The 26985-nt window shown below is 32.2% G+C and overlaps 1 protein-coding gene across 2 annotated transcripts; it reads right to left on the bottom strand.

The window, feature by feature from the left end:
- Positions 1–757: 757 nt before the first annotated feature.
- Positions 758–26544, bottom strand: LOC142322244 (uncharacterized). Of its 2 annotated transcripts, none has more exons than XM_075361102.1 (5): positions 17062–17211; positions 15768–15999; positions 14813–15108; positions 6360–7357; positions 758–2040 (listed from the first exon to the last, which is right to left on the bottom strand). In XM_075361102.1, the coding sequence occupies exons 1-5, from the start codon at positions 17098–17100 to the stop codon at positions 1293–1295; spliced, it is 2313 nt and encodes a 770-aa protein (XP_075217217.1). In that variant the 5' UTR covers positions 17101–17211; the 3' UTR covers positions 758–1292. The 2 variants fall into 2 exon arrangements, with proteins under 2 accessions (XP_075217217.1, XP_075217218.1); XM_075361103.1 differs by lacking the exon at positions 17062–17211 and adding an exon at positions 26293–26544 and having other exon boundaries at positions 759–2040.
- Positions 26545–26985: the final 441 nt, after the last annotated feature.

The raw sequence follows: 26985 nt of genomic DNA, 5'->3' as shown, positions 1-26985 counted from the left end.
TGATGATGTTTGGTGATTAAAGGAGTTTACACCATGATAAAAATTGGATTAAAGAAGGGGTATAATGAAGTTACTTGTTAGTTGGAATGAGTGTGATTCTAGTTGTTTAGATAACTGTATACAGAAAGCTTTATTTTCTTATTAAAAAATGAAATTTCATTTTAAACTTCTTTCATGGAATATTGAATGCATTTCTTTATTGCATATTACACAAAAATTATAAGAAATCTGCATAATTTAATTGTAATTTTTATAATAATTAAGGAAAATGTTGAAAACTGAAATGATAGTTGTTTTTAATAATAAATGAGTTTCATTATTGAGTTATTGCAGGAATTTATTAGATCTCCACATTTAGATTTTTTACTGAATAAAAAAATAACAAATAAATATAACTATAGATTTTGTGGGGACTGAGTTTAAAAATTACAGATGCAGATTTAGGGACATATTAAGTAACAAAAGTATATGTAAAAGTATTTTACATAGAAAATTTAAAGTGTACAGTTGCTGATCTAATATATTCCTTGAGTAGGACAACTATAATTTGTTTATTTAATCAGGTAAAATAAAACAAGACAAAGCCTTGATTGAATTAACTGGGTAAACAAAGTAGTTCTTTCCATGTGTTTTCTGATGTCAATAAAAATTTCTTCATTTAATAATTAATAACATGCCAACACTCGAACAATGTTATTTATCAATAATGTTCGCATTAATAAGTCAAGAGAAAGTATTTATGACAGGTTGAAATTTTTTTAGGGGAATTTTCTTAAATGGTTAGCTATATTCTAATTTTACTGAAAATAATAGTTTTGATGCACTTAGTGTAATTTTAAAAGGACGACACAAAAACCTCTGATTTTTATTCAGTTTCTATTTTAATAATTTTGTAAATAAGTTTTATTTGTAATGTATAATTTAATGATCATAACTAACTTATAATGATATTAAATATTTTATTATGCATACATTCATACATTAAATAAATAATTACACATCACTCATGAAAATTAGCAGTAATACAATTATAAAATAATTTACATATTACTTCAATAGTTTTATGTTATGTTTTGTACTGTAATTTCTTAGGGCACATTATTGTTTTCATGATCACTTCACAAATATTTCACATATATATTTATATGTACTTATTTTATGTTATGTTATATGTGTATGTGTGTGTTTTATCCCTGTTAAAAACATTCATTCTCTTCTTCATTACATTCACACATTAAAAGTCATTTTTTTACATATTTTCTTGGACAAAAACTAAGTGGCACAGAATCAGTTCACGGTGACATTGTTGAAGTTGGCGCAGAAGTTGATGAATGTGAGTGTTCTGAGGGAGAAGATGTGGCTGTTCCATTATTACAGTGTGAATAAGATCCATGATGGCTTGTATCATGTACATAAGCATTTAAACCAGGGAAGTCTAGAGTAGCACCAACACCACTGTGACCATTATATCTTCTAGGTGGGTTATTATCAAACTGCTGTGAATTTGGAGGATACCCGCTTGCTCCTGGACCACCACCAGCACCTTGACCTCCAGGCTGATAACCACTAGCACCTTGACCTCCAGGCTGATAACCACTAGCTCCTTGACCTCCAGGTTGATAACCACCAGCACCTTGACCTCCAGGTTGATAACCACCAGCACCTTGACCTCCAGGCTGATAACCACTAGCTCCATGAGGAGGACTATCATAACCTCCACTTGATGGTGGATAACCTTGACTTTGAGGTGGCCCTCCTTGAGGTGCATAACCTTGACCTGCAGAAGGTCCACCATAACTTTGTCCACCTTGGCCAATAGGAGGACCGCCATAACCCTGACCACCTTGACCTATTGGAGGTCCACCATAACCTTGACCACCCTGAGCTCCTCCACAGGTTATCATTGGTGGAGGGCCACCACAAGGTGCACCACTCTGTGGAGGATAACCCTGGCCTTGAGGAGGTCCACTTGGTGGTGGATACCCTGAATGTTGGCCAGGAACAGAACCAGGCCGGAAACCACTTGGAGCTCCAGGAGGTCTAAAAATTACACAAATTTAAGTTAGATTTTAAAACACTATTAATATCATTAATTACAAATTTTAATATCATTATCACAAAAGTAGGAAGGAATTTATATATAGTTTATAAGAGGATACAGTAAACATAAAAAACAGGAGTCATCATTTGGTAGATTGTTAGTGTTAGATCTTTCATATTTTACAGCGTAGGAGGAATCTTACATAAATACAAATGATTTGTATTTAATAAAATACTAAGATGACTAATTTTTTTTATTAGGGTTTAAACACTTATTCTGGGATAACTTCACTAACCATGTAAGCAAATAATATTAATTTACAAAATGATCTGGTCATATTAGAAAACTAACCACATATATACTGTTTAATGAAGAATTTGTTATTGTTGTAGATGAAAATGGCAATGGATATCCATTGTTACAATGGATATGAAATGGCAACAATAATATATGAACAGGCAGATCTGACAACTCCTGCATAGATATTCTTGTAGTATATGTTGCCCTTAAGTTTGTATTGGCTTTACTGTGGTAAAGAAGGCAACATTAACATGCAGGGTTAGTATCTGCAGAAGAGGGCATAAACTATAGAAAAAAATAAACGAATATTACACCAGACTAATTTTGTTATACTTTACCCACAAACTGAGTAAATAATATTTACAAACTTTAATAAAACAGGTTTAAGGTTATTTGCCAAAATTGAAATTCTTTTCCCAAGAAATATGCCTACATGCCCAAAAATAGTACACTTTGGTAAATTTCCTAACTCAATGTGACTGCATATACTTATTGCCAAAGTATTAAAGATAAGTCAATTGATATTTGAATACATTATTACAAATGAAAAATATGTAACAGTAAAAGATCATGTTGTTTAGTCAGACACAAAAGATAAATAAGAAGAGGAAAATGAAAGAAAAGAAATAGATCAATTTATGTATTTTTATTATAAGTTTGTAATAATCTATTGTTTGAAGAAAAGTACAAAAACCACAAACTTTCTGTGATGCATGGTTTTGAACAAAGAAGCAAAACTTTACTCATTTCTTTTAGAAATTAGTATTTGTTCAAAGTAACCAAGTTAATGCAGAAAAATCTGATAAGAAATTTATTTGAAAAGGGCATGAAGATTATATATATATATATATTTTTTTAATTACTGTATAATAGAGTACTATAGCTACAACACCCATACTCTACGCACATTTTCTTCTATACATAATGAGTTCTGAATCAGAAATCACTTAATTGGGAATTTATACATTCATTGTATGAAATCCAGTTAATTCCATTTCACTTTATATCATAATATAACGTAATATTACTGTTAATTTCTCATTTTACAAGTATTTTCAATCAGTTATTGTTTAAAAAGTAAAAGTAAACATTACTCATTTATTTTATTATGAAACAGAATATAAAATCCTGATATGGTTAATATAATTCATTGTTTTATTAATACAATTATTACAACTCTGAAAAAAATTAAATTTTTTGAAATTAACAACTTTAAGTTTAAATAGATTAATTAAGCATAAAATGCTTAAAAGATGAATGACTTTATGTGAAAAGTATGAAAAAATCTACAATTTAAATTAAAAAAAATTAAAACAGTAATACAAAAAAGTATGGTGAAAAAAAGGAGTAGTACAGCAAGTTTTGAAAATGTAATATACAAAACACGTCAACATGTGATGAACTTCACATTGTAAATACCAGAAATAATAGACTAAAGTAACACTTATACTTAAGAATAGTTAGGCCTACAGCATTTCTTAATAATTTGTATTTTTTTATAGCAGCAGTCTACTGCCAATTATAGTAGAAACAATAACTAATAAAGTAACTTCTAAAGCACTTTAGGGTAACTTATAATTTGTATTTTCAGAGAATCAGTCGACTACCAATCATAAACAGTAAAAATAATAGTATGAAGTAAAATACTGTATGTTATGTTTTGTTGATACGTCATGGTACATTGATAGGCCTATAATATTGCTTGTTATTTAATAATTTGTAATCCTAATAATTTGTTTTTCTTGAGAAGCAGTGAACTTTAGACTATAAACAGTGAAAATAATAGAATAAAAAAACTTAAAACTTTAGGATAGTTGGCCTTTGTCATTCGTTGTATCATTAATTAGTTGTATCAGTTTTTGTAATTTTACATTAGGGAAGAATATTAAACATAATTGTATTGTAGAACCCGGTATACTTATTTTCTTAAATTTACAAGTACCCTGCTATATTTGTAGACCATTTACCAATTTTTCTCCACAGACCACATGTATATATTTTATACACGCATTAAAACTGGACTTAAATTGATTAAAATGTAATTTTAAGTACATCAAACTACTTAACTTACATCAATATTGCTTGTTTTTGAAAAAAATTTGCTTGGGCCCAGGATAAATTTTTTAAGATTATTAGCTGGTCTGGTGAACTGGGTCTCATTTGTATAATATGTATACACATGGTCCACATAAGTCTTACTGTGTATAATAACTACACACATGGCGCTGAAAGTGTTAATTATGATGAGACTAAGAAAGATAGATAATTGTACTCAATATAGAAATTATGACTATCTTAGTTGAAAAAAAAAATTAATAATTTTAATAAAAAAAAAGCTTTAAAGTTTGCATGACTTTCCAGGCTATGTTGGTCAAGTCATACAATACAGCTTTTTTTCTGACTTTACCTTAAGAGCTTTGCCAGAATGTCTTTGCTATTTAATCTTTAAAACTATTACTTCTATTTTCATAAATGTTTAATATAAGTAAAAAACAAATTTTGGGGCCCCTTATCAAAGGAGCTTTTTTCATTGATTTTAATGATTACCAAAATAATTTTTAAGCATCGAAATTTCAAAACAAAAAAAATTTTGATTTTAGCCTATACTTCGTGGGAACAATTTATTAAAAGTTTTGATAGAGAAGTGAACCTTAAAAAAAGTTATAAAAAGAATTGTTTAAAAATATTGAAGAAATAAGCATAATTTTTAAGATGTTAATTAAAAAGTCTGCTTCTTATTTTGAGTCTGGGTTATATAATAGCAGCCAAAACAACTTAAATTTTAATTACCCTTAAAATGCTAAAGAGAAATAAAAAAAAAAGGTTTAATAATAAAAATTAAAAAAAGTTAAAGCCAAATAACAGGTAATAGAATATTATATCTTTTAGTCTGCAATAAATCTTTAAAATAACTTTCTAAAAATATTTGAATACAGATTAAGTTTTCTCTAAATCTAAGGCCTCTAATAAAGACAAAAACAAGAACGAAAAAAATTAAAAAAAAAAACCTTTTCTCTGTTTAAGGTTTGGCATTTATAATTTTGGAAAATTGTAAACTTTTTGGTAGCCAGTAATTAAGGCTGGTATTATTAACTTATGTAGATGTATAAAATATTAAAAAAAATTAAATATTAAAATCAAAGGGAGATAGAGCAAAAAAAAACATTTCATTTTAAAAGGTGTGCAGGTTAATTTAAAAAAAAAAAAATTTTAGATTATTTATATATGCAGTGTAGGTAACAAATAAGACAAAGTAAAGTTTCTTCTATTGGACCTTTGAAGAAAATTGAAATTGGTTTTTCATGATATTCCTCACCCTTTGAATGAATTTAAAAAAACAAATTAATATGATCAATGTCCATAGAAATATGAGTCTCATTTGAAGAAATATGGTTTGGTCAATCCTGAAATATAAAACCAAAAGTAGTGCAAAATACATGTGTATGCACATACATATATACATATTGGTCTAGATGAATTAGCTCGACCCTAATATGAGATTTGCAAAACACCTGATACCTTATTTTTGAAACAGTTACTATACTTACCCCTTCAATAAGCACTGAGAAAGTGAAAGAATGAGAAGGATTGAAATTCATGTGTAATATGAGTTTAGCATGAAGTAAAGATTTATTCATAATACACTGCTGTGTTAACAGCAGTTTTTGTATTGAAATCTAAAATAACTCTTACCTAATTTTTGACAGCGATTCAACTTTAAGTAGTATGCTTATTGAAGATCAGTATATATTAATTTTCTCATCCAATTTTTGGTAATCATTTGGTATGTAATCAAATAACTTTTTTTTGGTAAAAAATTAAAAAAAACGTTATACAAAGAGGGTAACATTCAAATAACTCAAGTCAGCTACTTTTCTTAGCAGGAGATAAAATTCATAATTATAACAGTATAAAAAACAAAACAAAGTAGCCTTTTGTAGAATAAATTATCTATTATAATAGAAAAGAAAATTTATCCTTATAAAATAAAATTCAATCCTTATTTAAAAGAACTTACGGTTGTCTATCAGCCCAATATGGATCTCGTCCACCTCCTCCGCTTCCACCACCTCCACCAGATGGTCTCCAGCTTGGTTGTCTTGGAGGCTCTCTATCTCTATAACCCCAGCCACCTCCTCCTCCACCTCCTCCACCTCCTGAGGGAGGTTGATGAGCTGCTGGTGGACCCCATTGTGGAGGGCCTCGTGGAGGATAAGCAGCAGGACTACCACAGCCTAAGTCACGACAGCCAACGCCTGGTCTCCTACCAGAACCGCCATAAGATGGATCCTTTGTTGCAAATGATGGATACTGATGAGGAGGAGGTCCTCTCGATGGCCATTGTGATCCCTGCACAGGATATCCACCTTTAGAGCCCCATGGAGTTTCTTTTTGAGGACTTGGTGGATCTGGACCATATCCACTACTTACTGTCAGTGAATCACTGGAAACCTTATTCCAGTTGGGATTTTGAGAATTCCAACCGGGTTCTCTTGTTTCTGAGCCAAATGGAGGATCACGAAATCCCCAAGATGGTCCCCTGGTGCTCCATCTAGGATCAGTGGGAGGACTATTAATATTAGGTTCTCTGGGTGCAAAAGGTTCTTCTGGTTGAGGTTCTACAGGTCGGCCATATTCCCAATTTCTAGAATGGCCCAAACCACTTCCCCAACCTGGAAGACCAGCTTGATCTTGATCTCCTGGACCTCGACCTGAATTATCCCAACCAGAAAATCCAGGCTGGCGTGATGCATCCCAAGGTCGGAAACCACTTTGGACAGTTAAAGATTGTCCTGATACTTTATTAGCATCAAATTCATGATACCCTCCATGGCCACCTCCTTGGTAGGATGCAGATGATGGTCCTGTTGGACCACCTCCACCACCCTTATTCCAGCCACTAGCACCACGAACCCAGTTTCCCCCAACACCACCTCCACCTCCACTTGTAACTCTAAATGGTTCATCTATTTTTCTTGGAGCATGACCTCGGTCCGCCCAGCCTTGTGAACTAACCTGTAATGTATGAAAATACACTTACTCAAATGAATAAGCAAGTAAAAGCAACTAGTATTTACTGGTAGAAAAAACTTAAGTTAGCAAATTGAAGTTTTATTATACTACAATTATAAACTTTATAGCCACAACTTAGTGTAGTTGCTTTGGCTAATAACTAGTTCGATTACCAGATTCTCAAAACATATAGTTTTGTGAGTTAGTGAGTAAGCAGGGCGGTTACTAACTTAATCAGATTAAAAATAAAAATTAAGTAGAAGACATAAAAATCGAGGTTGAGAGTAGTGCTATACATCAAATTTTACTTAATGAGCTTATAATAAAATCTTGAATTATAATAAAAACATTTCACAGAGATAAACAACTATCAACATATCAACTTACAGTAGTGTGCAAATTAATCTAACAAGGGGAATTTTTTGGTTATTTCTATGTTGTGGTTATACTGCTTGATCATACCCATTATTTAAGTTGTCTTATTGTTCGTTATTTAAGTTGAGGTTATTGTTCGTTCTTTAGCTATTTAGAAATTTTCATGTTGTAAATAGTGTTTTGTGAAAGTCTATTTCATTCTTTGTATCAAAATCATATTTTTGTATTTTTTGTTCTGTCTCTTGAATGAATAATAATAGACATAACTCCAAGAAAGCATTTGAAAATTGTTCTCATTCTGAGCATACCAGTATACACAACGACAAATTGCTTCTGAGTCTGGTGTTGACTAGGGACAGCGAATACTATTCACTGTCTAAGTAATAATTTAAAGAAACTGGTTCCTTTTCACCTTAAAGGAAAGGCAAATGTAGTCAGAAAAGAAAAACTACTTCAAAACAGGATGTTATAAGTGAGAAAAATTAACTTGATTCAAAATTATCTGCTGTGGACTTTAATCAAGCATTAGCAACCAGTGAAATAGATTTACATGTGACAACTGTTAGATGCAAATTTCCTGTAGCTGGACAGAAAGCTTGTTGATTAGCTAAAAAGCAGCTCTTAACAGTAATGTGCAAAACACACTTGGGCCAAACACATAAAAACTGGTCTAAAGTAAACTGAAAAGTGTTATTTTTTTCAACGAGTCACATTTTTATGTTAAGGGGCAAAGGATTCTATTTGTTAGAAAATCATTAATTGAAAATACATCACTGGATCCTGTCCAACAATCAGTAAAACATCCCCAGTAAAAATGTTTTGGTCTTATTTCACACTGAAGACTCTTGATCATTACTTCCAGTAGATGGTATGTTGAAAAGTGATGGATATACCAAGATTCTGAAGGAAAAGGTGTCGCACAACTTTAAAACAAATTCCTATAGAGCAATGGTGTGTTCCAACAAGATATGGCCCCATGCCATACTACCAAAAGAGTGGACAAAATTTTTCAAAGTACAAAACATTAAAGTGCTCCTGTGGCTAGACAACTCCCCATACTCAACTGAAAGTCTTTGAGCAGGAATCAAAAAATGACTCCTAAAATGTACCACAAAGATTGAACTCATTAAAACAATATATTAGTACGGTTTCATGAAGAAATAAAAAAAAAAAAATGTTTAGTATTCCTGTTGAATCAATGCCAAATTATGTACATAAAGTGATTAAGAATAAAGGAACACGTCAAAAAGATCGTTCGAACTTCGCCGATAACAGTCCGCAGAACTGGACGGCAGGGTGAAGTCAACGAACTATGTTTACAATTCTAAACATGACCTAACCTTAGAGTGAAATGAAAATGGGAAAAATAATTTAAAAAATAAGCATGAAAATATTATATAGTTCAGTTAAATTTGTAATAAAGAATACTTTCAAAAAATACCTCGAAGTTTGTTAACAATGTTTTTTTATTCCATTTGATGAACCGTGAGACTCGAATAATACACTGCTTCCTCAAAAAGGTGGCTTTACGAATCGCGCCGCTAGGTAGAAGTACTTGATTAGTTGTAGGTAGCGTACAAAAACTTGATAATGCACTTGAAACAATAAAATTTATAAAAGAAAATATCCTACAGTTTTTTTTTAATAGTAAATGTTCTTATGTAAATGAAAGTACTGAAGATGAAACAATTTTTTTAATTCCCATCATTTTATTAAGAAATAATAAAAGCATTAGTTTACAAGAGATTATAGCTGATTATAAAACACAAAAAACACGAACAGTAAGAAAGTGTTGCAAATGTGGCAACAAAGATTTGTTACATAAAACAGAAATAAATTCGATTGGTAAAATTTTTATTGTAAAATTAGTATTATTTTTTTGTAAGTTTATATGTAATATGATTGAACTGTATATGTAATGTTTCGTTGAGTCCGTGAAGGCTATTGGAAGAAGACTGAATGAATGGAATGGAATGGAATGCAAAGTTGGCAGGAGTCTATTACTCCCTACTTTATCGCAGAACCTGGACAGAGTCCCTTGCTGCTGGATCTTTCTAATCGGGCTTGTTTTTTTAAAGGGTTAATTTTTAATCTCGGATCTAATTTTTCAATTTTTGTCTATTATTATTTTAGTGAATTTAAGACGGATTTAATTGCATTCCAATCCGTTGTTGAACCAGCGTTATCGAACCCATTTCATGGGCCGACTGCGGAAGGCTAGGCTTATAAAGCCTGTCCTCCCGACGTAATTCCCCTCAGACCGTCCACTGAAGTCCTTTCTGTGCTAACTCTTTAATAGGCTAGCAGGAATACGCCACAACGGGGCACTAGTTATAAGGAGGGAGCAATGCGTCCCCTTTTCCGGAGGAGTCGCAATTGCTGGGTTATTTTGTCTGGTTGTAAGTTTTGAAATAGGAGAGGTTGTGTAGAAGCTCTTCATCCGCTTCTGGTATGGCTGCCCTTCAGGACGCATCTCTGCTGGGCTCTGTTCCGGACTCCAGTCCGTGATGTTGAGGCGAGTGGTTGGTCTTCCTTCTTCTTCATCTTCTCCCTCTTCTTCTCCTGAAGACCTCTTCGTTCTTCTTTGGCCTGCACTTTCCAGAATTGGTAGTAACCGAAGTTACATACCATTAACATGAATGAATGTAGTGCGGAGCTGGCTTATATAGTGTGAACGGAGCCGAGTGAACCGTCAGCTCTTGACGATTCTCTCGGCTCCGGATGCTCACACAGGAGCTGTGTGAGCGTCCGGAGCTGAGTGTAGCCGAAAGGAACTGTGTGAACTGATTGAAAGACCTTTAAATTTGAAAGTCCTTCTTAAACAGATTTTTAATAATATGCAATAAAACTGAGTCTGAATTGATGGAGAAATAAAAAAAAGTTCATTTAATAATAATATAAAAAGTGTGTTCACGGATAAGATAAAAATCGAGGGTTACACTTACAAAGTAATAAGTGCAATATTACATCACGGATCTAAGATTCGTGAAGGTCATTATAGTAGTTTTATTACAAAAGTAAAAATATGGTATGAAGTGTATGTGTCCATAAAAAAAAAAAAAAAAAAAATTAATATTGGCTGAGAAATTCAAAAAAATGTGAATTTGTTCTAGAAAGGCGATAAATCTTAATAATAAATCCATAAGATAACAATCAGTAATTCATAAAAAAATAATCTAACAAAATGCAGTGATATTAAAAAAAAAAAAATTACAATGAAATTGTAAACTATGTGGTAAGTCTCGCAGATAACAAAATGATACAGACATAAAAAAAGGTGAGATTGTAGACATTTATATTATCAAAATCTGTTATTAATTTAGAATTTTGTTTAAAAAATACATCTTAGATATATTAGACATAGATATACATTAATAGATAATAAAAAATGTCTAAAAGTTCCACACAATAAGCAAACAATAGCAAAATTTATTTCAAAACTCTTACCAGCCTGATTCCATTTATTAAACAACAAATAATCGTAAAAGTATAATATCTGTAAATGTGATATGTATTACATACCACATTTTTTTATCATAACACATTAAGAACATCAAAGAAACCATGCTAAATTGTATTTTTATTATTTTTAAATACAAAAAATATGGTAATTATGAAGTAAGGCTAGGTAAATAAATAATCAATAAATCTGTTGCTAAAAAAAGATGAGAATATGAAAGAAAGTAATTTAATTGATTTTTGATTTTTTCTTTTTATATCCTTTAATAAAAATATTGCATTAAAACAAATTCAATGAAAAACCGAATTTACATCATGTTGAAAAGTTAAAAATTTGTAATAATGTTGAATACTTAAAATAAAGTCAATACAAGTCGTAGTGAAATATAACGTGAAAATTCCAAAACAAATGTAATTGAAGGAAAGATGTTGATTCACTAAGTCAACATGCTAATAGATGATAAATTTGTGACAGCAAATTTATAATTGTCAAATCTAATTATAATTGTGGTAATGACTTTATACTATCCCTGCTAATTATATGAGTTTCTTTAATAAATGAAATCGGTCAGTAAGAGATATGTAACAAATTTTTCTATTTTTTACTTATTATATGGAATGTCTAAACATTTTTCATTATCTATTATTGCATATCTACTGTCTATATATATGTAACATGTATTTTTTTTAACAAAATTCTTAATAACAGATTTTGATAATAGAAATGTAGCCTCTCACCTTTTTTGAAAACAGTATCATTTTTTCTGCGAGAATCACTGTACATTTTACAATTTCATTGTAATTTTTTTTTAATCTTAATTACTAGATATTCACCAATTGTATAGATATAATTTTTCTCTAAATAAAGTTGTTTTTTATGTAAAGTTATTTTTTATTAAATAACATCTATGTTTGGATTAATTTGCACACTACTGTATAAGTATAAAAAAATAGGTCAAAAAGTATTTTTCATATTCTGTAACTGAAGAAATACTGATAAAAAATGTATAATTAAAATATTATCAAACATAGATCTTTTGAAATATATTTTAAACAAATAATACTTAAACATATTTTGATAAATAAATACTTCGTATTTTATTCTATGCCCAAAAATTCATTAAATCAGTATTTTTTATAAAATAAAAATGCAGAATTCAAAAATAGAAAAGACAGATATGGTTTTCACTCAAGATGGAAATTTTTCAATAGAATCAGACTTAGTTTTACTTTTTGGTTTTAAAAAAGGATTCATAGTGACATTTTCTTCTTTTCCACAAGTATTAGGTCTAGTAAAGTAAACTAAACTAAACTAGTAGATCACAAGTATGATTTCCAAAAAAATCTGTTAAGCCATGCATTAAGAAATGAATTAAATACTATAGTTTCTTTGATTATCAAAAATTTCACTTCTTGGGGAATACTTTTGACAATCTTTGTAATTTGTTCATCACTCATTCTTATATTATGTTTGAGCCACTGTCTTCTATACCCACCAACTTTATCACTTAGTGAATAATAAATGTCTAAATCTAGCCTTACAGCAGCAACATTTTTCCTTCTATCTGTCTGGTACATCCTGCAACAAATCTTATAAATCTCATTTGTGTTGTCCAAACTTTTGTGCATAAATATTATTGTTCATGTCTAATTTACATATAATTACTATTACGTACTTACATTACTTTTTAAAATATTAGCAGCATTTATCACCTTACTTTGTGTTTTTAGTGTAATTCTAGTGAAAACTGTGTTCACTAAGAGATCATGACATGTAGCATGGTGGTGTTGAGGTGAGAAGATGGACCTGGAATTCCTCTGTGGGACAATGCCCAATCCAGTGTTAAGATCCAATATGCTATCATTGGATTTTAACAAATAATATCATCCACATTTGAATACTTTGTGTGTTAATATATACCCAGTGTTTTTATATACTGTTTATGTTTATGTCCACCATAAAATATTTATTATTATTTACAAATTTTATAATAGTACTAATTTCCTGATAATCATTTTGTAAAACAAATTATATGATAATTTTATATAAATGTTTTTTTCTTGTGCTATATTTCTAATACATTCTGCAAATTCAACATTATTTCATTCTAGATTTTATATTTTATTATTATAATGTTTTTACTATATTTCATTATTTTTTTTATTCAATGTTTTACCAGCAAATATCTTTAATTCAAATTTTTTCAATAAAAGCACTATTTTTTTATAGCAAAAAACCTGAGTGTGAACTTTGTAAATATTAGTTACAGGAGCAAACACCATATATACTGTAATTTCTTTTACTCAAGATTATTAAAAATAAAAGATTTGAAGAATTTCTGTTAATTTAATAATTAATAGAATTCATTTTTTTCATATTAAAAAAAAACATATTAAACAGTGTGGTAGAGAGATTTTGCTTTTAACTAAAAAAATGTGGGTTTTGTGCATAGGGGTTATGCAAATGGGTTCATTCTGGGGTTATTCAGAATGTCTCAAATTATCATTAACCTCTGAAACAATTTTAGAAAAACTTTTGAGTATTATATTATCACTAGGCATTTCAGGAGAAGACTATAATGGTTGGTACATTTGTTTGTGTCCTCTGCAACTCCAGAATAGTAACATATATTATAATATTATCATCAAATGATTCTTTTCAATTCCATCAGTGATATTTGGATGTATAACAATAAGAAAAAAATATAATAAGGGCTGCCTGCATATGCCATTTTCTTCAATCAGAAAACCAACACATTAAAATTCATCACATCAGTGACTAGAAAGCAAATTCAAAAATTATCTATTGATTGGTTTTAATAATATGTTATGCATGAAAAATAGTCAAAAGTTTTAATTCATAAAAATATTAACAAATATCATTAAAATTAATTTGATAATTTTTTAAATAAATTAATAAAAATGAAATTAATATAAGAAGGTAATTTAAAATAAATGTATATTAATCAGCTTGAACAGAGGAACTAGAGAAATAATTTGAAATTGGCATTAAAATACAGCATGTTATAATTAAATAAATATACTTTGAATATTGATTTTACATTTAATAAACTTTTGATTTTCATGACTAAGCTATCATATTCTTTGTGTATTCTCCTTGTGTAGGTACATTCTGTTTAAACAAAAAAAAAAAAAAATCTTCAACTTAGAAACTATATATTTACTTTAGGGTTTATAAAGTTTCTATGGACATTTATAGTTTATACATCCAGAAACCAATTTATGATGACAGAATAATAAAGTAACATAACTAATATTAAAATAATCTGTTTACTCTTTTGACAGATGTATTGGAAAAATTTATTGATTATGGTTTTTGTAATTGTTTGCATGTTATTCTTAATATCCTAATTGTGTTTATATAGTAATTATAACTTTTGTTTCCATAGTAAACTATTACTTTTGGTAATGGTATATTGCTATTCATGTAATTTCTGTATGAAGTAAAAAATTACAATCCTGAGCATTTATATTCATGTTTAATAAACAAATAAAATTATAAATTAATAATCTGCAAATTTGAGAACCACCATTTTAGTATTATGAAAATAATCTACAAATGAAAGAAATGAGCACTTAGTTTATTCATTTTTAGTTAATCACCTTTATTTCTCCTCCTATACCCCATGAACTTCCTGGAGATGAAGGTGGTTCAGGTCCTCTTGCTGGACCCCAGTTTGGATCTATAGGACGTATTGTGCCAGACCAACTGCCACCAGAATTTGATACTTCCTTTTTCCATCCTCCTGCAGCAACTTGGCCAAGGGGTGCAGCTCCAGAGCCTTGCTGCTGTAGAACTTCTCTCAACTTCCATTCAGGACTAAAATTATCATAACCATTTCCTCTATAATCTGGTGGATGTTTCTCTGCTCCCCCACTACCACCAAAACCTCCCCCTCCTGAAAAATATATATTGATCATAGAGTTATAATTGAAGAAGAAATAACATCATTTTAAAAGCATTAATATTATTTTAAATAACTAATGTTTAAAATAGTAAAATTTTTCTTTGCTCTTTTTATTTACTACAGTATTTATAGTATACTGTTAATGAAAACAACTGATTGTGATCATACAATCGATATTTATCAATGATACAGGATAGGTACTCTCTTTTCATTTCAGGCATTTATTTACCAATGATACATGATAGGTATTCTCTTTTCATTTCAGGCATTTCAATATCCCTTTCCATAGAAATTGAACAAAACATTAATTATACAGGTGTCAATTTCAATTTCTTTGTAATCTTATGTATTTCATCCTCTTAAGGATGGTTTTAAGGAAAATTTTGTAATCTGTTTTCATAGAATCTTGTAGATGGCATCTGTATCAAATGCTTATTTTTTCTTCATTCTGCTAGAATAAATGTCCACAAAGATTAGTTACATATATTTTGAGAAAATTGTTGCTGGTACTCTAAATTTACACTTGTATTGATGAAAAATAATTTTTTGATTTTTCAAAAAACAAATTTACTTGATATGCCACATTTGTTGTTGAATGAAAAATTAATAGATGGAAATTACTACAAGTAAAATTAATAAATAAATATTACCTCCTGATCCAGATGGCCCAGCAGGTCCAGGAGGACCATTCTGCAATACAGTACAACGGTTACATCCTGCAGGTTGTCCATACGAGGATGGACCTCCTTCAAATTTAGAACCCCATGATGGCACTGCTCCACCCTGTTCTCCCCTGTCTATCCAAGGGCCTCCTTGTCTCCATTCTGGGTCTCCATCTGTAATTTCTACCCATACGAGCCCAGCAACCACCATCAGGAAGCTCTAAACAATTGATAACATAAGGTAATAAAGTATAATACTGTAATATTATTATATAAATAAGGTGATTGATTGAAATGCAACTTCTATTTAAAAATGCAACCTCATATTCAAAGTCACTAAACTGTAATAATACAACTGATGGCTACAAAAAAGATATGTATATATAAATAAAAATATACAAGACAGTTAGATATATATATATATGTTATGGTTAACTGTATCATTTTAAAACCTAATGGTTCTACAATAACTGTGAAGAAATACAAAACATGAGTAATGATAAAATGTTTTAAAAAGTTTTTATGTATTATCTAAAGATACTCAAAAAGTTTCGAACCTACTGAATTCAAGCTGAATGAATAATGCAAAAGAAGGTTATGTTTTCCCATAACCATACTTCAGTGAGCTCCAAAAAATTTCATATGTTAAAAAAGTGACTGTATTATTTTCACAATTAACTCATTCAATTAAATTAAATGTAATTTACATAAACAGCTATGTACAACAAACTGAACAGCTACTAATGCCATGTTGGTAGATTACTATTGCAGTTGGTGGGACTTTTACACATTGAAAATAACTGTCAACTTTTTATATTGTTTTGTAATAAAGAAAATTCTTAAATTGGAATGAAATATATAAATTCTGGTTTTAAATAAGTAAGAAATACATTTTAACATATAACACAAGATACTGGAAATGGCTGACTCATCAATAGATACTGATGCCAAACAGTATTAAAAAAAACATCTAAATCTGTTTAAAGTGAAAAGTTTCACAGAAAAAGTGAAGTTGAGAACTGAATAAAATCCAGTCATCCTGGAAATTTAACTTGCGTAAAGTTTAAGAAGTCAACTTATCTTATTACCGCAATAAGATTATATATATATATAATATATATATATATATATATATATATATATATATATATATTTGTTTTCTCCAGCCAGTTTTCCAGCTACTGCCAGCTCTGGATGCGTGTATAGGAAAATGCAATTACCGCTACCGGTTTGACAGGCCTGATGTAGCTGCAGATATAGAGCAACATAAATGTAAACATACTGATAAACATGTAGTCTGGAACAGACACCAGTCAACCATTCCTAATATGTGTGGTTAATTAATATGTGTTGGTTAAACCCAACCACCAAAGTGAGTATCCACAGTCTAGGATTCAAATTCATTTTTAGCAACTGTCATACACAGACTTGAGCGTTAGAATTCTGGACTTCAAAAATCAGCTGATTTTGCGATGACGAGTTTAACCACTAGACTAACATGGCGGGCATGTTTGTATAAATTATTCCATATATGAATGAAGTTTTTAATGTTTATTATTTATTTAAGAAGTTTAATGCAATGTACAAACATATAATTAAAAATGAAGCTAAGATATACACGAATAAACAAGCTAGAAACAAATATCAATATTGTAGATATTATTGCAATGTTGTTTAATTATTGAACAAATCACTTTATGAAACGTAGATCTTTTTCATTTTTACATTTCTTACTCTTCACGCTGATCTCATTTAAAATTTTTCTTTTAAACTGTGTATCCAACAACATAATCCAGACTTGTCGATTTAACTATCATTTCTAATTAGGAAATTTCCTAAAAGCATAAATGTTAGATGCAACTTAAACACGTAGGTCATTCATTGCAGATATTTAACAATACTAATATTTCATATCAAATATTTACATACGATTTGCGCTGCTCAAAAGTAAAGGCCGATGAGTTATCAATAGCGATTGGTAACACTGATGATTTGCGCATGTGCAGTAGGTTTTAGTGGGTTGGGCATGTAATCGTCACATTGTCAAAATTTTATTACTGTATGCCTTTGCGAAATAGTGTGTTAAGTGAGCACGGTAATAAAAATTTGGATAGGAGATTTTTTTATCATTTCCTTTACAGTCCTGATTTCGGATTGAGGATGACTACCATCTCTTCCTACACCTCAAAAAATGGCTTGCGTCTCAACGATTCAAGAAAAGTTAAGAATTGAAAATCTCAGTGCAAAAGTGGTTACAATCAGAGGTGGGGAATTTTATTCATCGGGTTTGAAAGACCTTGTTTCACAATATCAAAGTATTTAGAAAAATATGTAGAAAAATAAAGTAAATATGTAAATTTTTGAAACCATTAATAAATTTTTAATTTTTCAACTGTTCTCATTTTGTTACCAGTCGGCCCTTACTTTTGAACCGTGCCTCATACACTTCATTTTGATTTACTTTTGTCAGTGACAGTAGGAGATGAAAATTATTTACAACTATCAACTTTCTAAATGGCAAATCGAACCAAATTTAAATATAGAATTTTTAAATCTTATCAAAAATCACATCATATCTTTTCAATCATTCTTGAGACCATCTTAATGGCTCAGAGAGTGCTTCAAGATATTTGGCTGGCTGTTTAAAAAGTTGGTAGGTTTGTTTAATATGAGTACATTTTTATGTACATATTCATCATAGCTTATAATTGTTTATTTAAAATACTTATTTTGTTGTACAGCTGCACACAAATTAAACTACTTGTTAATTATTCTTTTATTTCCACCCTACTTCCCTGGACCGAACATACAATCAAGTAAATCTCAGCCCGAGAAAGTGTCCTTTTACTCTAACGTAGCCTCCCCGCCCACCCACAGTAAATCCGGCACGGCAGTTCGGCCCTCCCCAGTCGGATCTTTTGATCTTTATTTTCCCTGCCATTAATTCCCGGGAGGGGGTAACCAGGTCCGACTATGTCGTTCCCGGGCCCCCTCCAGAAACCGGATCTCGGTCTTGACAATTGCCTGGTTCTAACCGCCGCACGAGGTGACCGGGCCCGACTATGTCATTTCCGGGCCCCGCACGAAGGCCGGATCTTGGTCTTAATTTTACCCCTGATCTACGCTAGCCCCGGAGCCCCATCGGCTCATTGGAACCGGCACACCTAAGCATATCGGTCCTCACAAATGGAGTTGTCCGTCCTTCCCTACGCTAAAGTTCACGGCATCTCCCTTCAGCAACCTTAGCGCGTAACACCTTCATAGCTTAGGTATCCGGGCTTTGAGTAGGTTACTCACAAATGTGGGAGGCCCGAAATCTTCCAGGCGTAAAATATACGAACATGTAGTTAACTCTATAATTCTTTATGGGATCCCTGTGTGGAAAAAACCATGATTCGAAGAAAAATACACACATTGGAGAGTTTAGGCGTATGGCCCTGAGAGCGTGTTCCGCATACAGGACTGTCTTGGCTGAGGCAGTCTTTGTTATAGCAGGAACACCGAGGTACTTGCTAAAATGAGGTGTGCAACTTATTCAAGTATGAAGAAAAGCGAGGCATACGACCTTTTGTTATAGCGATGGCAGGTCCGTTGGAGTGAAGCGTCCACCGGTGCGTGGATTAAACACTTGATCAATGAGGTTAAGCCACGGGTCCTGAGGGGATTTGGTGAGCTCGGTTATAAGCTCACACAGTTCCTGCCGGGCCACGGCTGTTTCTACCAATATCTCCACAATTTCAAGAGAGTGGATGATAACGCGTGTCCATATTGCGGAGACCTGGATGACATGGAACACGTTGTGTTCCACTGTTTACGTTGGAAACCCTTGAGGCATAATTACAGACATCTGGGTCCTCTCACACCAGAGAATATAATAGAGAAGATGCTTTACAACGAGGAAACATGGGAGTCCATCTCTCGTATGGTCACCCGTATTATTAGAAGTAAGGAGTCAGATGCGAGGACAGAATAGCCTGAAAAAGTCCTAAATATTCCAGCTGCTAGGTGAAGAATTCGACCGGAGTGCGAGGGGGGATGGACAGCCTCCTGCGGAGCCGTAGTTCCTTCGCGCTTGCGTGAATGGGCTACGGTGATGATGCACGAGGACTCTCGAACCCTTGAGTCTGCACCCCCCCCCCCACCCGGGGCTGAGAGTGCTTCATTGTGGCCCGGCCCCGGTGGGGAGAAGTGGTGAGATAGGAGTTTTAGTCGGTAGGGTGCAGTATAAATACGCTCTTAACAACATCTAGCAGAACCTATGCGAGTCCAACACTACCCCAGTTATGGGGCGTGCGTAAATGGCATTTCTCCGACTCAATAAAAAAGAAAAAAGGTTTTTGGGTTTTAATCTGTCGACGCCTGCTTGAGTCTGCCAATGGTGTCATTGCGCACACATAAATATGGTGTGCTCCGCTGTGTCCTCTCTGTCGCAAAACATGCAGCACGGAGAGTCCCGTCTGCCAAATCGATTGACGTAATGTTCAAACGTTCCATGGCCGAAGAGCATTTGTGACGTATAAAAATTTGTATCACCATGTTTCCTTTTCGTCCACATGTCTAAGTCTCTAATTAATCTCTTTGTCCAGGGTGCATAATTTCCAGTCATCCATCTTTCACGCCATGTCTCCATTACATTAGCCTCGGTCTCACTCTTCTCCATACCACCGTAACAAAGCTCTCGCACTCTAACTTGCAGGTCAATTGGCAAAGCTGATGCTAACAAGCACACCGCACTGTACGACGTAGTTCTAGAACCCGCCGTAACACACAACAACGTACGTCTGTGGACCCTCTGTAGACATACCCGGTTCCTCATGATCCTCATTGCTCCACCCTAAACCGGGGCGGCATATAACAACGCTGAAGCTATCATTGACATGACTAATCGGCGTTTGGAAGCCCTTGGGGTCGACTAAGTAGTGATCAACGCATTCAGTGATTTCAAAGTTGTTACGGCCCTTGTACAACTGTCTACTACGTGTTGACTAAATTTACATAATTTGTCGATCTGTACCCCCAGGTACTTTATCATGTCTTTTTTTTGTAGCATCTATCCACCTAGCATGAGGTTTATTCTACCCACCGCTCTTCTGTCCGTTAGTGTAATGTATGCACATTTCTGTGGGGGACAGCTCCAGTCCGTGTTCCCGCATCCACTCCCTGATCGCATTTAAGGCCGTGTTTCCCTTTTATTCCAGCTCAGCCTCAGACCTGCCGCTGACCAGAACAGCCTGGTCCTCAGCGTATGCCACTGTTTCAGTTGTAGCCGGCAAAGGAAGCCGCAGGACGCCGTCATAGACCAGGAGCCAAAGCAACGGCCCCAGTACAGACCCCTGCGGCACTTACAATTCAAGTCGCCCATCAGGATGATCTTCCTGGGCGACCTGGCAATGGTATCATTGAGTCTATCCATAGATGCCTCAAACTCATGAAATTCGCAGTTGGGGCTGACATAGGCTCCAATCAGCAGTGCATCAGATAATTCCACTGCTATCAGTCCTACTTCTCTGTGGAATGGCTGCCAGTCCCACTATACACTAATATTCAGGATAGCGACGTCACCCGCAGCATCTAAGCACCATTCTCTTTTGGCAACTCTATATCGGTTAGGTTAGGTTGTTATGAGGATGTCCACGTCGAGACTCCTCACCAGTTCTCCCACTAAGTCATGGGAAAGAATACTTCTATTGGCATTAGATAGGGCCAACTGAATCATTTCTGGTTGAGCCACAAATCATGTCTCCAGTGCGGTGATAAACACTATTGCAATTCAAACATTTTTCTTTCTCGGCATTCCCTAATCTGGTGGCCTTTGCCACTACAGTTGTAGTACAGCTCCGTTCTGTTGGGACCCCGACACTCAGCGTTCCAGTGCCTGGAGCTCCAAAATCTGTAACAGCAATTGGATTCTTCTCTAATATAAGCTCGGTAGTGAACCCATCCGACTGCTATCCTCTTCTCTATGAGTTTGCTGCTCTGTGTGTCGTGATGACCGTCACATTCTGTGTATCGCCATACCCTCTCCTTACTGACGATATTCTGAAGTCCTCATGACTTCCGACAACTCCAGCAATTACCTCGTTTATCTCTAGCTCTGACGTGTCCAATTTCACGTCCCTCACATGGACAACCGCTCTCATGTCCCCTCTGGTGCGCATGTCTACCTGCAGCTCTGCCGTCTTATCTCGGAGAGCTGCAGCAAACTTTTCCGCATTCTGCGAACCCTTAATCCTGACATGGAACTCTTTCTTAAAAAAGGAAGAGCCCAGAAAACCTTGCGTCCCTTCCTTAAAAAAGGACCTTCCGAGAAAACGAATGTTTTCATAATCTTTAGTAAGTCCGCGTAGGACTTACCCTGAGATCTTATACGACTACTCTGCTGTCTTCAGCCGGAGCGGTCGACCTTCGAGTTGAGGCGCACCTTTATCTTGAACGGTCGGATGTCTCAGCTGATCTTGAAATCACCACCGCCGCTGGTTCATCACTGTTCTTAGATAAATACACTAACATCTTTCTAATAGCGGTAACAACCGGTCCTCCAGGCAGAACAAACACCGGTGATACTGATCTCTTCAATACACGTTTTCCTCAACATCTGATTCCTTTCGCGGGTCCGTCTAGGTGGCTTGTGGCGAGGACACCTCCGACAGCTGCTTTAGTCCATTGTATATTGCAGTCAATTCCTTATCATGACTGGAAATCTATTTTGCCAGTCCTGAACCATGATGTTGCTTCAACGTCAAAGCAGCTAATCCTAATCGAGTCGTTAGCTCCTTCAAGCCTAACACTGGCTCCTCCTCTTTGGAAGACAACAGCCAGATGCGTTTCTTTCCTTTAACGTCTGTAACCTTCCGTTGGACTTCATGAATTCTGGAAGTAATTTGGTCGGTCCCTTCCTCCATGGGAAGTGACCTGCGACGCATCTTACATTTTTAGCTCCTTCTGTGTTAAATTCCTTGTATTTTGACACCCCACTGGGAGTTCAAAAAGAAGGGGGATCGGTTTTTTGGAGGGAGTAGATAAAATGTATCTGCTTGAAAATAGGTTCAAAAATTTTGGGAGTGATCCAAATTTTTTTTGGGGGGGTTGAAAATATAACACCCAAAAAAGAGATCAAAAAAATTGTTGGGAGGGGGTTCAGGGGGACCGGAAGGACCCAGGACGCAAAGATCCCAGGGGGTTTTGGGATCAGAAGGATACGGGTGGAGAAATAGCAGAAAAGGTTGTCCCCTATAAAGCGTGTGAGTACTTAGAATAATTCTCGCTTACCTCAGTGAAAATTGTTGAAAAATGTTTAAAGTCCTTATTTACTGCTATTAGTAGTGATGTCACTGACTTGTAATTCCCTGTCTATTATCTTAGAATAATACTTAGAAATATTTCTTCTCTAACCTGAATAACTTATACACTGGTTATATGTGAAAAACTAATGCACACAGAAAAATCAAAATTATGGTACAATCCATAATAAAAACATTATGAAACTTTAAATACTTCTTCCATAACCTTATCTCAATAAACCACACTACTTTTCCAGTTTAATAACCACAAAAATTCAACCAAATAAGCCACTAGAACGCAGAGTGCAGACAAACACAACCTCTTGGTATGAGTTTCCTTACTCGACTCTCAGTTACTTGATATGACAAAAGTCATTGCTAAAATGGCACAGTCATTCCCTAAAAACACGCATCCCCTACCAAGTTTACTAAGAAAAGTGAAGAATGAAGTAGTTTTCTTTTTCCATGTTTCTGTGCTGAATATTCTGTCGCATATCAACATAAAACTCAATATGACCTATAGTTCAGTATACCTGCTACTGAACTATAGGTCTTATTGAGTTTTACACGACACATCTTGGAGGGATTGACTGTTCATCAATCTGATTGCCTGTACTGTTTTACTCTCATTAATGAACAATTTTTTTATTGCAATTATAAAATCAAATTTATGTAATTGATGTACTTATTATTACTCATTGTGCGATAATTATAGTAAAAATATATATACAATGTAATCTTTTTTTTCTGTATACATCAGTAAAATTTTGAACCTTGGGACATATATCTCTTGCAAGAGACCTTTTTTATTACAAGGATCAACGTTTTTTTCAGAAATAATGTCCCTGAAAAAGTATTTTATTAATCAAGTTATAAAATATATCAGAATCTGTAATTCTGATAATCTGTTTTCTTGCTAAAAATCCTGTAATTTACCTTTTTTATTCAGTAAATGGCTAATAACAGTTGGCTCACTCTGTTTTGGCTTTCACTACTAGCAATGCGATGAAACCTTTCATAATTTCATATTTAAACATAACTTTATTGATTTAGATATCTAACTGTAGGTAATAAATAAAACTACTGTATTTTATTCTATAGTATAATATAGCATTTTAATTAAGGTAATTTGTGAAAATACTGCTTTAGGCAAAAGCAATTAATTTCTTTGTGGAAATATTGTAAAAATGTACACGTTTTCCTTATAGAATTTCAGATTACTTATAGGAGAAAAATAACATTTATGGAATTTTTCTTTAAATCAGAAAAGCTAGATAATACCAACAAAAATATAAAATTGTTCTTAGTTACAAAATCATAAACTTGAGATTCAAAATAATTAAGATGAAGGTTAATTAGCTAAAATTATTATAAAAACATGATTGAATTATAAAGATAAAACATTTCACCCACCTCTCACACACACACAGACTTTATTTTATTTTAAAAAATATACTAAGTGGTATTCATTGCTGTTGTCCTTAATAAATACCAATCTAGTCACTAATAAATACCAACAGCATGTAGTCAAACTGCACCAAATGTTACTTATCTTCTGCAACTTGATAAGCTTTTTTAAATATGACCTTTGACATTTTATTTTTCAATTTTGGAATAAATATATCATTTCAAGGTGAGCCTTGAAATGATATATTTATTCCAGAACCACTGGATTGTAAGATTCAGTTATTTAATCTCAAAAATAATCATTTATGGCAATAATTTAATTCACTAATTACAAGATCTCTAAAATGATAAATTAATTAATCATGATAAATTTGATTTTAAAATGCACAAAAAATTAAAAAGAAATCTTTCTGTATTTAAGAGTATTCTATATTTTACGTATTAGTGATTTTTGTAGATACTTCCAGTGATACTAATATTGTTAGATGCTAATATTATTAGTAAGCTAAAGAATATTTTTTTATGTCTTTCATAACAAATATTTATGAACTAATAAATTTCATTTTTATAGGACATAGATATTTAAAAAAAAATATCTATGTTTATTTATTTTATTAAAATATGTTTATTTTTGTTTATGTTTTATTTATTTTTTAAAAATATTTCATAGGATTACAGTCTCTGACTGCTTTGGTCATTTAGCCCAAAAGAAATTTTGTAATATATGCAAAAATGCCATGCCCGACCAGGACTTGAACCTGGAACTCTGGATGAAAGGCTGAGACACAACCACTCTGCCACAGAGATCATTTACTAATCCCTAAAATTACTTTTTTTATAATTCCATATACGAGTATATATATTTTTTAATATTCAAATAGTTTATTACTTTTAGTAGTTTGTATTTACATAATAATATTAAATGCATATATATATATATATATATATATATATATATATATATATATATATATATAAGCAAACTATCCAGCACAAACATAGATTCATATCCATATTCAATGTTTTGAGGGTTGAAAAGTGTTTAACTTAATACCATTTTTGATGGAGAGATCAACAGAAATTCAACTTTTTAATATTAATATTATGATGTAGTATGTTTATTATTCAGTTTGATGTTGCACATTTAATCATATAATAGGGTTTATAATATTACAGTTAAAAAATAATAATTAAGCTGTAGACGCCTGTTCTTTCATTAAAAAAAAAGAATACTGTTTTAATTTTAAAATATAATTAAGTTAGATTCACTAAATTTAATTTTATTAAGTTGTTAATTTTAAAAAAATAATAAAATGTTCATAGATGAACCTCTTAAACAGAGTACATAAATCAAAATTCACTGCTGGAAAAATGTCTTTCTGGCATGAAACCTAGTCTTGATTTTTTAATAACAATTTCATTAAAAATAATTTTAATGTTTTAATTATTACTATTTTAACAATTATATTTATATTTCAGTAAAAAATTATCACAGACTTGTTATATACATTTTATCATAGAATTTGATCATAGACTGCCTACACTGAAATTTAATTTTTAATTTAAATTGTAATTAAATATTAAGTTTGAAGACTTTTAAGTAATGACTAATGATGTTTCTTCATTGGTAATTCTGTTACAATATCTTTAAGAGGTTTATTATTCATAATTTTTGATGTAATAATAATATATATTATTATAATAGAAAAAAATTAATTATTATATTAAACTATATTAATTATTTTATTATACTAAAAATTAATCATAAAATAACTAGGGAAAAATATTTGTTTATTACATTCTACATATTGTAAAAAATTACTTACTCTGATTAATGTTTTTCCCATTATTGCACTATATATGTTTTGATACTGATTTGATGTCTATTGTGTGGCAGTCATTACTGTATGGCAGTTGTTATCATTTAAAAAAAAAAATTATTTGTGGATATCAGTAAGGCAGGTAGAAAAAAAGTACTGTTTAAAATAAACACAACGGCAATGAAACTGTTATAGTGGTTGCTATCTTGCACACTACACAGGAACTACTTATACTGTTCCTCACACACTACACAACTCCCAACTTCTCTATCCTTTAACATATCTTGATTAGCGTTTCTGCAAACTGTTTTATAACTTTCTGTGTCCTTGAACAAAACTCCCTCTTCTTTTCTCAAAACAATGCAACAGAATCATCATTGTCCTCATAATCTTCACAATCACACCTACTCTTTGATGTAATAATTTTCTAATAGTTATAAAATAAAATTTAAACCAGCAGCAAATTTATAAAATAAAAACTCTTTTCAAGTTAATTATTAAAAATTAAGTTTTATAAAGAGTTAGGTATAAAATGAGACATCAAGAATTATCGTATACTTAATTCTTAAATTCTTAATTTTTATAATAGTTATCACAATAGATTTTTGTTACTTATGTTGACAGAATTCGACGTAATTCAATGCTAAATGTGTCAACTCAATAATTTAGTCATTCAATTTTCATTTTTTTGTCAGTTAA

The sequence above is a fragment of the Lycorma delicatula genome, chromosome 3, assembly GCF_047948215.1.
Source record: "Lycorma delicatula isolate Av1 chromosome 3, ASM4794821v1, whole genome shotgun sequence".
NCBI lineage: Eukaryota > Metazoa > Arthropoda > Insecta > Hemiptera > Fulgoridae > Lycorma > Lycorma delicatula.
Note: the sequence above shows the minus strand (reverse complement) of the source record. Positions and strands in the feature narration are given on the sequence as shown.

What these genes read in the sequence shown, in the direction of transcription:
- LOC142322244 (XM_075361102.1), bottom strand. Translation starts at nt 17,100, where the DNA reads ATGGTTGACTGGTGTCTGTTCCAGACTACATGTTTATCA. An exon ending in TCCAGACTACATGTTTATCA is followed by an intron (nt 16,000 to 17,061) that starts GTATGTTTACAT and finishes TCAATTGTTTAG; the next exon opens with AGCTTCCTGATGGTGGTTGC. An exon ending in TGGGCCATCTGGATCAGGAG is followed by an intron (nt 15,109 to 15,767) that starts GTAATATTTATT and finishes TATATTTTTCAG; the next exon opens with GAGGGGGAGGTTTTGGTGGT.